Below are 14,226 nucleotides of genomic sequence, written 5' to 3' on the forward strand. Positions count from 1 at the left end.
GCTGGGCCAGGGCTGGCCTGGGAATGGGGGGCTCAGACTTGAGTCTGTGGCTCACATCTCATGTGTGGTACTGCAGACTGCTGCCACCAGACCACACACAATTTGGCAAAGAGAAACATCCATCCTTGTATACAGCATTGGCAGAGATTAAGAGCATAGAAATGTTGGGGCACATCTGTCTTCTGCCCACAGTTAGCATGTGAACACAAATGGATCAAACCAGCTGGTGATGAATATCAAATCCAGAACCACACAGCTGAGAAAGCAGGGGAGTTTAATATATATATTTTCTCTTAAATAGAGTGGGGAAGGTGAAGTGGATGAGGAATTTGACTTAGTACCTGCATAGTGTGTCTGCTTGTCCTTCCATAATCCCCCCTGTTCAGAAAGCAGCTAACTCATCTGTGGCAGACTCCCCCTTTCTCTCTGATCCTTACTGCTGTCCTGTCTCAGCTTTCTTAAATGGATCCTGGAAGTGTACTTGCAGATTTAGCAGTAGTGGCTATGTCTGCAAGGAGGACTGGAAGGTTTGGCTGATGAGATCCATGTGGATTCCAGGTGTTTTCAGGGCAGATCCTGGCTCAGCCGCACAGTGATGTCAAATGTCTGGATCCAGGCCTGTAAAGTTTTATTGACAATGGGTTTCCTAATAAAGTTAGTTTTTCTTTGTTTGGCAAATAGAACTAATTACATGAATAATGGACTGTGGGGCTAGACTCTAGAGTATCCGTATAATCCTGTTTGAAGTTTATGGGCAGTAGGAGGGGGAACTTTTGCTATATGGAAACTGATACCTGCTTAGGAAAATACTTTCTCTGAAACCTCAAGTACTTACTCTCCTAAATCTATTTTCTTCCTAATAACTTGTTTAAGTTCTACTTAAGATTATGTCTTTTAGGTCTATTTTTGCAAAGCTATGTTATATGTGAATGAACTGTGTATGAACATTAGACATCAAAAGTTTATTTTTCCCCTTAGTTTTTTAAAATTATTTTAAAAGAAGTATTAATTTAAAATTCTTCCTGCCAGACCATTATCATCCCAAAAGTTAATGAAACCTGCAATTCACTGATTCTCATGGAAGTGGTTTTTTAGGTTCTTTACAGTTCTCTTTTTAGTTAAGTTTAGTCTCAGTGTGCTAATTTTTAAAAGTTTTCTGCATAGCTTAAAAACCTGTTCAACAAAAATTTTCTGAAAAGCTGATGTACTCAATAGATTCGTATAGTTCAGAACACTTTTAAAAGTGTCAGGTTTATAATCTGTTACATATCTTGTATATCTTGAATAATTCTATAGGTTTTTTTTCTTTTTTTTTTCTTTTTTTCTTTTTTCTCTCTCTTTTTTTTTTTTTTTTTCCTTTCTTATTTCTTTTTCTGTGGTAGATATGGTCCGGAAAAAGAATCCCCCTCTAAGAAACGTTGCTAGTGAAGGTGAGGTACAGACCCTTGAGTCTACAGGTACTGAAAGTGAAGAGTCTGGAAGGAAAAAAGAATTTTCTGCAGAGCAGATGCAAGAAAACACTGACCAGGGTGATGCGGCAGAGTTAAGTAACAAGGAGGAACTTTGCATGCATGTCCAAGAGCCATCTTCCAGTGTTAAAAAGGACTTGAAAAGCTCAGTGCTGAGTGAAAAGGCTGGCTTCAATTATGAAAGCCACAATAAGGGAGGAAATGTTCCATCCTTCCCTCATGATGAGGTGACAGACAGAAATATGCTGGCTTTCTCATCTCCAGCTGTTGGGGGAATCTGTGAGCCCTTGAAGTCTCCTCAAAAATTAGATACAGATGACACCCAAGATGTGGTCTGTACCCCGTCAGGAGATGCAGCAGAGACAAATGAGGAGCATCAGATGTCGCCAAAAGCTTCAGATGAAACAGTGCAAGTGCAAAGTGGTCAAAACGATGGCCAAGGCTCAAGCCCGGTCCCCATGGCCTCAAAAAACCCACAAGTGCCTTCAGATGGGGGTTTAAGGCTGAACAAATCAAAAGCAGATTTGTTGGTAAATGATAATCCAGATACAGCGCCTCTGTCTCCAGAGCTTCAGGACTTCAAATGCAACATCTGTGGGTACGGTTACTACGGGAACGACCCCACAGATCTCATCAAACACTTCCGCAAGTACCACCTAGGACTGCACAACCGCACCAGGCAGGATGCTGAGCTCGACACTAAAATTTTGGCTCTCCACAACATGGTGCAATTCAGCCACTCCAAAGACTTCCAGAAAGTCAACCGCACTGTGCTTTCAGGGGTACTGCAGGACATCAATTCCCAGAGGCCTGTCCTATTAAATGGGACTTACGATGTGCAGGTTTGTATGCTCCCAGCCTCCCCGCTTCTGCTCGCTGCCTTCTCAGCTGCAAAGCCAGATCGTGCAAAGCCTGTCCTACCTACGTGATTCCTGTATCTCATCTAACCTGCTTAAGCCTCCAGAACCATTTTGGTCTATTTTAGCCAGGCTTTCTGCAGGTCTGCTGAGCATAGATGGGTATTTGGCTTTTTGACCAGTGACATTTCTGTGTAGGATTTAGTCGTTATGGTAATCAATAGCAAGAGATCTTATTCAGCAAACAGGCAAACGGCTGAATTGGTAATCATATCTGAAGGATTTACTGTCACAGAAAGAAAAGAGCAAATAATAATGAAAAATAACAACCAGATAGACAAAAGACAGCAGCTGGAAATTAAAAATGTAATCCTAAATTATCAGCTGCTGGGAGTCAAGATTTGGCTTATTGATTCTTTATTAAGATAAAATAAATGACAAGTCTTGGCAGCTCTGAAGTTGTCTAGTGCCAGAAAAACAGGATACACAATGGGTATTTAAAACATTTCAAAAAGTAACAGTAATCCATGCTGTCCTTCATGTTAGTAAGCCTGTAAGAAAAGGATTATTGCCTCAGTCATTCTCATCTAGTTGAAGTTGGAGAAAAACTACAGATACTGCTGGGAAAAAAAATCTTATTTTTACCATGAAAGTGTGAATTCAAAAGTTTTTCGTGGACTTTTTGTTAGTTTCTTTTCATCTAGTATGTAATTAGTTTAAAAAAAATGATGGTGCTTTAAAAAAAATATTTTTGGACTTTTGGAACGGAGAGATACAGTAGGATATTTCAGTATTCTATATGATACAAAAATTCAGATTTTAAGAAAAATCAAACCAAAGTAACAAAGTTTGCATACCATACATGCTCAAATGTCCATCCATTTTCAAGTGACTGCGTACATGGAAACATTGTAGTAATCACTAGATAAAACTTCCAGGCTATGTTAAAATAAAAAGGTAAAAAGTTGGAAATTATGCTTGCAGAAGCCATAGCTATAGGAAAGAAATTTTGCAAGACAAGTTAAGATGGCTAACGTCTAACATCAAGGAAGAAACCAAAACTAGAAAGCAAGTCAGGAACTTGAAGCTTTTCAAATTATTTAAACTTTTCCTCTTTTTAAAGAAACTCTACAATTTCTTTGTGGAACAGCAAATCAAACTAAGGTTGTTACTATGCGTAAAAGCTGCAATCTTTGAACTGCTTTCTTACTAAAAGATCACTGTCTCATGTCAGACACTCTGTCCTGTCAAACTCTGATTAGAAAGCAAATACGTGATGTAGTTAAAAGAGGTTCGAAGTGAATAATGTCAGATTGTGAAATGATGATTTATAATTAGCACATAGTATGATGTTAATACCTGGATTTCCTGCTATAGTTTCAGTGTGCTGACTCCAGGGACAGCATCTTAGAGCAACTGATCTGTGCTGTCAGGAAGACATTCAAACTGGAACAGCTCAGACATACAGTATAGAGGAATTTGAGTTTCTAAACACACTTTCATTTCCTCCAAACAATTGTTTCGTTAGGTCCTTAGTTATTTTTAGGAAAGTTTATGCTTGATTAGAATTAGCTGGATGCTTTTCCTTTGCAATGCTCTCAGAAATAAAACAGATGTGTGAGCTATCTCAGTTTGAACTGATAAAATGAGAAATAAAACAGCTGAACCTAGACTATACTTGTCTACTAAACTCTGGCAGTAAGATACTGCAGGGGAGACAAAAAGCAGTAGGAAATAGTCCATAGATAATCTACTTAAGATCAGTCTTTTCTCAGACAAAAAACATTTTCCAAAATAGAACAGACAGCCTATACAATGTTGGCTGTTTATTTGAAAGAAAAAAACCCTGCACCTAGAAAATTAATTTTTAAGGGTGCTAGTTTTCCCTAGTCAATTTGGGAATGGAAGATTAAATAAGCTTTTGTGGCAAATGCCATACTTCATCAATTGCACGTGCGCCAGGCATTGATCCAGAACATGTCAGAAGATAAGTAACTGATTAATATTTTTGTGCTTTCTCCTCCCCCACTCCAGATTCATAGCAGCTTTGTGAGATTCATGAACAAAGTAAAAGAACATTTGAAAATCCCTTTTGCATCCACTCATGTTTATATTACTCCTATATCTATTTTGAAGGGTTTTTTCTCATGCATCTGAATGGCTGGCATCTCCCACCACAACAAGGGATCATATTGATTGGTGCTCCAGTTAAAATCAGTTCAGTCAAACTCCTGTATAACATGAGAGGGAACTGAACCTGAATAAGAATAATTGGTTCATGTTAACACTATTATTTTGTATAGGTACTGGGCTAAATGAAAATAATCCCTTTGTAATTAACTTGAAATAGTAATGAACTGGGCTTAGGATCTAATTTATTGATCCCCTTGCACTTAGCAAATGGTTCTGTTGTAGCTAGGCTGGAAGTTATTGATAGATTTACGGTCTCAGGTCATGGAAGTGGGCACAGAAGCCAGAGGATGAAGATGACTGACTTTGATCTGGCTCACAATAGTCAGTTGGAGATGATGGTATGTGAAGATAGGTAGTAGTGAGGGATGCTACGGAGTCCCATAGTTAGCATTCATAACAAAGGCAAACAAAAAGCAATGGGAAAATGTCTGAGTGCAGGAAAATACAGTATCTTCTATCCTATCTGTAGAGATCTAGGGATGTGGTCCATTTGCTGAGGGCTTGGAAAAAGAAATCAAATGTGTTTTTGGACTTGTATCACAGAAATTAAACCTCATCCATAGGCAAAAAACACCCTCTCAACCCCAAAAGGAGCTTTTAGGGGGTGTAATCAGCAAAACTGGGGATATACATATGGTTTCACATACAGGTATTCAAATATTGGGAGTGTGTTTTGTAGTACCTAAAGAAAATTTGTCTGGGAACTGTGTAAATAATCCAGTCTTTCTGGCATTCCTATTGTGCAGATTTTAACTTGATATGAACATTTAATGCAGCAAGATTCCTTTGTCTTTTTAGAAAATGTTATTTTCTGTTGAAAATCTCCTGTACTCTTTGTTCCCATTTTTCTCTTCAAAGGTTTTTGGTTCATTGAGTTATAATAAATTCCATAGGATTGGGTGAAATCACTCAGCTGTTTCTGGGAGATGAACTTTCTTGCCAGTATAGATTTCAGAAAACATTCACTATCACATCTCTGAATTCCCAGGGACTGTGTTAATCAGCTTTGTAGCTTTTATCAAAATAATATTTGAAGTGAATTCAATGGCTCTTTTGCTGATGTACCCCCCCATTACTTTTTGTTCACATTTAGCTAATTGATCAATCTCTATAGGCAACTTTGTCTTGCTGGATATTTGAGGATATTGGATATTGAACTTTAGGCTTTGTGGACGTGCATAAAGCAGTAGCCTTTATACTGGATCTAAAGACTTCACTTAAAGTAAAATTCATGTGACTAAGTTAACAGCTATGATGCTGAAAGCTATTGCCTTTGCTGCTGTATGATTAAGTCTCCTTCTCTGTTTGATCTAATGACTCTTTAATGTGTATGTTAACGTCTGGAGACAGGCAAGTTGCAGGCAAGTAGAGAGCAGGCAGTCTGTTTCTAACCCCCAATTTTTTAATGAGTAGTAATTGGGACAGCTTCAACAGGAAGGCTGGAGAGTGCTGTCTTGCACATAGCAGCCTATAGCTAAGGCATAGGACATGCCCAGAAAGGTGAAGAAGCAGGCTTGGATCCCCTCTGACAGAGCAAGGAAAGGAACCCACTTTTCCTGTTTCCTGAACAAGTGTTCAAGCCATTAGGCTATTGTATAAAAGGGAGCGTGACCCCATTTCCTGGTGTGTTTTAAAAGAGAATAGTGTCCCTCAAAGAAAGGACAGAAATGTCTGTGTTCAGGTAAGGGTTTCAGATGGCATGTCCCAAGGGAGAAGGGTATTTATGCAGCCATGAATAAAGACAGGCTGCAGTGATCAGCAGTTCTTATGGTTGCTTCATATTGTGTATGCTACCTTTGAGGTGCTTCCTGCTCAGCATGGCCCTGGTTCTGGAGCTCATTGGCACAGATCTACCTCCTCTTCTCTTCAGACATTTAAAAGATTGTGACTGTACAATTTAATTTTTTTTTTAATTTAGTCCTCTGATTTTGATTGTTTCATGGTTTTTAGATCTAGACAGATATACAAGAAGACAAATTTCTGAAAAAGCATGGCGTGGTAAAAGCCATCATTAGGTTTGTTGATTGCATTTCAGTGCACCTGGTGGGGGGGAGAGAAAGAAAAGGAATAAATGACTGCATTATCTACTACTCCACAGAATAATATGAGATTATTGACAGTTGTTTTCTTCTATGGTTCTAGACATCCAATATTGTGAGAGTTGTCTTATACCACTCAGCCTAATACTTTGTCATATATGAATCACAGAATGATTTGGGTTGGAAGGGACCTTAAACCTAATCTAGTTCCAACCCTCCTGCTATAGGCAGGAACATCTTCCAGTAGGCTAGGTTGCTCAGAGCCCCATCCAGTGTGGCCTTGAACACTACCAGGGATTGGGCATCTTGGGTGAAGCATCTATTTTTTCTCTGGGCAACCTGTTCCAGTCCCTCAATTGTTCTCCTGGTGAAGAATTTCTTCCTAATATCTTATTTTAAACCTATCCACTTCCAGTTTGAAGCTGTCACCCCTTGTTCTGTCACTACACGCTCTTATAAAAAGTTCCTCTTCAGCATTCTTGTGCCCTTTTAGGTACCGGAAGGTTGCGATAAATTCTCCCTAGAGCCTTCTCTTCTCCAGGCTGAACAGCCTGTCTTCATGGGAAAGGTGCTCCAGCCTTCTCATCATCTTCATGGCCTCCTCTGGACTCACTCCAGTAGGTCCATGTCTGCCTTATGCTGGGAACCCCAGAGCTGGATACCCATCCCCAGATGGACCAGGTGGGGTCTCACGAGAGCAGAGTAGAGGGGGAGAACCACTTCCCTTGACCTATTGGTTACGTATCTAAATACATATAATGAACATTATATAAGTATATATAATGAATAAGGCTAGCAACTGCTCCCAGATTTCACAGCAACTGAAAGCATTTCTGGATGTTCAGCCAGCAGGCTGCTCAGTGTCCTAGAAAGTGGTAGAAGTGCCCACACAGAGTCTGTAAAGGTCCTCCTCTTCTGTCCTTTATAAATCACCATGAGTTCTATATGTCTACATGGTGTTATGCCCTGATTGGTTTTTAGTGGTCTGGATTTCAGTGTATCAAATCTGGCATGTTTTCTCTTCTCAGTTTAGACATGTGTAACTAGACATGTATAAAGTCTAGTCTACCTAGGATTCAGCTGAATGAGAAACAGTGATTTTATTTGTATGTTCTGCTTTTTGTCCTCCATGCTTTTATTAACAGTTAGATTGAATATGAAGCTGTGAAGGTAAGACCTAAAAAAATGTTGGAATTTTTAGGGGTACAGTTGTAATCAGCAGCGCTTCTCATGATAAAGTTTTGGTGATTTTGGCAAAGGAACTCATAGTGATGAAGTGAGAATTACAGATTGGTGACATAAACAAGTACAGCATTTTCTTTTTTGTATTATTAGCAAATCAAACCTTAAAGTTCTTTGTTATCAAGTGGGCTTCCTAGAAGGTGACACAGGTGCATAAGTGGTTGATGTGAGCAAACATGCATATGAATGAATTTCCTTTTCCTTGCATGCTTAGAAATGGATCCAAATTTTATATTGTTTGTCTCACTGATTTTGGCTTAATTGTCCAGAATACAGGAATTAGAATTAACTAAACTGAACAACTGTTGCTGCATATTATGTACCCCGATCTTGTTGAGTACATTGTGCCATGCTAGTTTTTGCAGCATATGTTAGGACGGAACTTGCATGAAGGTGGATGTCACACAAGGCCCACTTCATGTCAGCCATGTTGCAGACTCCCTGGGCACTTTGCTGATAAACTGAAAACTATCAAGCTCTCTTTGAGTGTTGCACCTGCATGTGGGCATACCTATTTATTTTGAATCTTACTTCTGGATCATGATCAGGCTTGGAGGTTGCATTGCACACTTGAGAGTGTCACTTCTCAGAAGCACAGGATTCAGTCATCTCTTTTAAACAACTGACATGAAAAAAAATGATGGCAGGTAGAGAAATTGGTGGTGGTAAATCACACATATAAAGAAGTCCATATGCATTTGCTTGGGAGCAACATATACATATATTTGCTTCTTAATGCATGTATAACTGCATACACGCATATTTACAAATATTATGTGAAAAAGCACATGGAAGAGGTATTTAACTTCTATATTGACAATAGCTCATAGGCAATGATTTGTACGATTATATGCAGTAGAAGTTCTTTATACCACTTCTATGGAGATATTTGCACGTTTACTCTTCAGAATGATGGGTAGTGATTTACAGCATGTCAGCTGCACTTACACAGTAAGTGCCTGGAAACATTGCCTTGCTCTGTAGCAGAAATAAGCTATTTTAGCTGCCTTGCAGTGAGAAGTAGTCTATACTCATATTAGAATATTGGGATGGACAGTTTGTGGAACAACTGATGTGATATATACTCACAGGCTTCGAAGCGAAGTTATGTGTTGATATTCCTTACCTTATTGCAGGGGTATTTGGTAGTGTTTGAAGAGCGGCTAATAAAAACAGTTGGTGAGACTAGTAAAATTAGTGCTTATATTTAAAGTTATAAACTGCTAAGATAGCCTACAGAAAGGATGAGAGCTCAAAAAATAAAGTTCCTGGGGAAAAAAGAAACCAACTAGGTTTTCTTCTGGTATAAATGAGTGCGAGTTTGCCTCTAAGCCTGTAAGGCTGTGTGAGTTTACAGTAGCCAAGGAACTGTCTGGTAATTTTATCTGCAGAGAATAGAAGGAATGGTGCTTCTTTAGATACTAGTCTAGTAGCACTAGTTAGCAAATGAAAGTCCTGATTTTCTCTTTCTTTCTTTTGTTGGTTTTGCACATCTGGTCTCCTGATCTTAATTTAAGTTCTGTTATTGTTCTGTCACAGTCTTTGTTTTAAAAATACTCAAAAAATTCTAATGACACAAAAACTGTGTTGGGTTCAATGGCAACAGAATAAATCTCAAGAAGAATGCACTTACTTTGAATGAATGTGATCCAATAGCTTGCTTTCTTGTTTTGGTAAGTATGAACAGCCCAGAAAGCCAGGCGTTTGCCCCGAGTTTTTGCTTCACTTGTGCAACATAGATTTATGTACCTATAAATTAATCAAAGTAAATAGTTTTAAGAATATACTCTGAAGACTGTCCTAGTTTAAAATGCAGAAAGAGAGTGAGAGGGAGTGAATTCTCCACAGGGGAGGTTAGAGAACTGGGTGGTGTTACACAAACTTGCATGAAAGCCAGGAATCTGTTCTGGCCTGCATGACATGAAGAACTTCATAAATGTGGGATGGTTAAAATGTTCTGGATGCTATATTGCACAAAGCAAATGAATAAACAAGAGCATTAGAAAATATTTTAGGATTAGAAGATTAAGAGTAATTGCAAAGGCAGACTGGATGGCTCAGAAGATTGGTAAGGGATCTGGAGCCTTTCACCTCCTGATTAGCCAAAGCTGTAACCCAGGTAAGAAAAAAAAAAAAAAAAAAAAAAAAAAAAAAAAGATTAACATTTGATGTTCCAGTGCAGATGGATTCTAATCAGTACTTGCAGAAGAAGCCAGGGGTCAAAGACAGCTTTACCCTGAGCATGTAATCCTTGTGGTTGAATCTCTTATGTGGATATAGTTGCTGCTGGTAGAATTTTCTGCATGAAATACATGAATACAGAAGTGGGCAGATTTTCTCTTCCTTGGTGATTTTTTTCTGGTTCTGTAAGAAGTATTTGTAAACTGGTTTGGTGTGATGGAATTTAGGACTGAATTTTGAAAAGCAGGAGAGAGAATAGGGGTAGCATTTGGACCAAGGGCAAAATAAAAATCAAAGACCCATTAAAAAAAAAAAAAGAAAGAAGAAAGTACTTCTTTTTGCTCAAGTCCATCTATTCCATGAAATCATTGTCTTGACTAATTAATGTAGACATATCTGTTGGAAACATATAGTGCAATTACACAGCTTTGTTGACGTACTTGCCAACATACTTTAGAAAGTACATCTTGAAACACTGTCAATTATCGTGCTATCTTTTCTCCTTTTTCTGGCTATTTTTGGAAATGTGTGTGGTGTTTGAGGAGATAGCTTAGTTGTATTAACACATGAGCTTCAGATTTTGACAATTTCCCCCACTGATGAATAAACTTAATGATTAAGAGTTTTGAGTTTATGGAACTCTTACTGTGAAATATATTTCAGTCTAATCCCAGAATGAGACAGAGCTTTGAAGAGTAATTTTTAAAGAATATCAGTGCAACCACATCTAGCACAAGAATGGAAAAACCATTCTAATATCTGTCTTTTTTTTGTACAGTGTAATAATTAATACCAACTATATTGCCATAGTTGAGATGCTGCAGAAGTAAGTGATAATCCCAAGGTTTCATAAGCAAATGAAGGGAAGAATTAAACCATGTTTCCACAGTCTGAACTTGTATGTTAGGTTCTCTTTAAAAAGAGAATTGTGAAGATTAATTTTCTCCTTTGTGTGTTGAGGGAACTGTTGATCTATAGTTGCTCCTGTATTTCCTCTACAAGCTGTACCTCTGTTCATGACTGTTACTGGCTGTGTCACTAACTTTGGACTCCAGTGCTAGAACAGAATTGCAGAATTTTAGCATTGCTTTTCTTTAGGTTCTTTTTTATGTTGGGAAGAAGTGTCTACTTAAGGAAATGTAACTCTGTTAGAGCAGTGCAGGAGATGAAATTTTGTTGGGATTAGAATAAATTAAGGGAGTAAATACAAGAATCTATCACTTCTGATACCACACAGAAATGTGGATATTGATTGCCATAGTATGTATATCTCAATCTATCAATCTATCTATCTATCTATCTATCTATCTATCTATCTATCATCTATCTATCTATCTATCTATCTATCTATCTATCTATCTATCTATCTAATCTCTATCTATATCTCTATCTCTCTATCTGTATCCATCCATCCATCCATCCAGCCATATTCTGCTTTCTCATTCTCCTTTACTTTTCCTCTTTGTGGGGCAGATCAGAGAAAGCAGAAGGTGAAGGACAATTACATCCCCCAGTGAAGAAGTTTAGTGCCTGTACATAGACATACAACGTGTAACTGGAAAATCTGGAAGTCAAGCCAAGATTTGAGCAAAGTGTGGGAATCCAAACAGTTCTGCAAATGTGTGGGTTTCTTTCAAATGTGGCTGGCTGAAAGTTGAAACAGATTCAGTTTATACTGTCACTTCAAGTGCTTCTCCCAACCTCTCTGCATGGAAATCAGTTTCTTTAGTTGTCTTTGAATGACGACCTTCATGGAACTTTCAGTAGGCTTTGCTATGTATGAAAGGAGGCTTTTGAGTGTAATAACATTAAGGTGACCCTGAATTACTTTTCACATGCATGGTCTAATGCAAAGAATTATTTTGAATTGTGGCAGGTATTCAGGGAAATTCCGAACCAATAACTGGTAATCAATTACATTCGAGTGATGTAAAGATGTATCTCCCACATTACAAGAACTTAACACAAGCACTGTGGAAATATTTAATTCTACTTTATCCTCTTGTGATGCAGGGAAGGATGTATTAGCATGGAACACAAACTTGCTGTGTAGACCACTAAGCAGGATTAGCACAAGTTACAGAAGTGATGTGATTTAGAGTCCAGTGTAGAAAATAGTAGTACTATGCATTTTACCAATGTTCTGAAATAAAAGTAATTAGCAATGACTGGCAGCTGGGATTATTGTCACTCAGAGTTTGTAACTGACGTCCATAGAGTGTCTGCAAAATAGGTTTGTTATCTGTAACTCTGTGGCTGGACAGTTGAGAGTAATCAGTGTATTTACTCATTAGAGCCATTTAAGGTAAAGCATTTTGGTCAGTCTTCTGTGCATACACAGAACAAACACACATATCTAATTAAATGAACGAAACCAGATCACCTTACAGCTTATGTAATCATGCAGTGAACTGCTGTTATTTTCTATTTACTTAATTGCATCAGTGCTTTCTTTAAGTTGTCTTTTGACACCACTAAGACTTTGAACATTGAAATAATGCACTGGATGAAGACCTTAAGTGCTAGATACTGGAAGGCAAGCCCAGATCCCACTTTTGTCAATGGGATCAGGCTCAGCCTGGCTTTGTCTCCAATTCTTGCCTGCCATAAAATAAATAAAGGGAGGTAACTCCTGCACTACAGAAGACCTGTTAAACATCCCTCTTGCAAAGAACCTCTTCAAAACCAAGTTCATAATTTGATAGCAGAATGTAGAGTCCCAGTTGAAAGTGAAAATGTTCTTACAGCTAAGTCCTAATGATTTGCCTGCCTGACTCACCATTGCCTAATGAGATATGTTTCCTAAACAAACAGAAAGCCATTTTCAGTTTATTTAAGGAAAAGTTTTAACCAGTGCATGGGGATTTTGCTTCCTTAAGAAAAAAAATAAACAGAAGAAAGATTTGGAGGCTGAAGAGAAGCAGCTCATTATATCATGGTTTAGTAACTCATTGCCTCACTATACATGCTCAATTCTGATGAGGTATAAAGGATAGCATTTCATTTTCTGAGCTAAATGGCTAAAAGGCATTATTAATATTACATTTAAAAATGTTTACATTTCATGCTCTCTGTATGTCTGAGTCTTTCCATTTGGTGTGGTACTCAATGAGCAGTGATCATGTTATCTTTGTGGCATAGCTGTTGAGGAGGAGAAGAAAAATAATTACACCATTTGCCTATTGCATTAGAACTGAAACCTGCAGAAATGTAGTAATACATTTACTGGTTGGGAGAATGCAAATCAAACTCTGCAAGGCTCAATTTTATATTCCCTGTAAGACATTTTCTGGGTGTAAAAAATGAGAGTATGTCACAAGGGAGCTTCCACCCATGTCTACACCATGTGGCATAGACTGGATGATGGCAAAGGAGTCGATGTCTGTGGATTTTGGGAATTATCTTCTGGATGCTGTACACTATTTGCTACTCAGAAAAAGAAGCTTTGCAATGGTGACATTTTTGTCAAGAGACAAAATGAGAGAGATTGTTTCTTTGGCCTTCAAACCAGTTGTACAGGAGCAGCAAATCTCCCCCTGATGTCAGGGGCAGGTGTGGTGCACTCCTGGGAAGGGCAGGCCTGCCTTGCTGTGAGAACACGGGCTTTAATAACATCAGCCCTGGAAGCCTTCTTCCCTTCCTGCAGAGCATTTTGCTCAGACATCATCAGAACAGTTAAGTAGACCTACCTTATTTTTTGTGTGTGTAATTAGTGATGTCATGGGCTTGGGTGTGGTAGTTTTCTTTGCCACATGCCATTTTTCTACTGTAGTTTTTCCATCCTTGTTTTACTAAATTGAGCTCTGTGCATGAGAGGAACAGAAGATTTCCTTGGAGAATGTCTGCAGTGAGTAATCCTTGAGAAAACTGCCTTTTGTTTGAGACATCAGCCAGTATGGCTCTGTCAAAAGACATCCTGGTGGATACTGGATACTCGTGTAGTTATGATCTTTGTAAGAATTGGTCGTACTCCCGACACAACAAACTGAATTTGTTATTTGAAATTAAATTTTTGCTTGCTTGAATTTAGAAAGCAATTCTCTTTGTCTGTAAAGAACAAATATGATTAAAGCATCTAAGTCAGAAGACTGAGGGTTGTTTTTTTTCTTCCACACCTGGTATAGTCTCCCAGGAAAGTCTGCTTTCAAAGGGTTCAGAGCTGTGGGAACTGATTATTGGATCTTCTGTCAGTGATACTATTTAATGATACAGTGAAGGAAGGAACAGTCCTATCAGCACTAAGAT

General features: G+C 38.4%; 1 protein-coding gene across 3 annotated transcripts in view; it reads left to right on the forward strand.

The window, feature by feature from the left end:
• TRPS1 (transcriptional repressor GATA binding 1) overlaps positions 1–14,226 on the forward strand; it is a 206,764-nt gene that overhangs the window by 40,850 nt on the left and 151,688 nt on the right. For all 3 annotated transcript variants that reach the window (XM_036399848.2, XM_036399839.2, XM_036399857.2), the window contains one exon: positions 1,383–2,311. In XM_036399848.2, coding sequence (XP_036255741.1) covers positions 1,383–2,311 — 929 coding nt within the window. The remainder of the gene's footprint in view (positions 1–1,382; positions 2,312–14,226) is intronic.

Source organism: Molothrus ater, chromosome 1 (genome assembly GCF_012460135.2).
Source record: "Molothrus ater isolate BHLD 08-10-18 breed brown headed cowbird chromosome 1, BPBGC_Mater_1.1, whole genome shotgun sequence".
Taxonomy (NCBI): Eukaryota; Metazoa; Chordata; class Aves; order Passeriformes; family Icteridae; genus Molothrus; species Molothrus ater.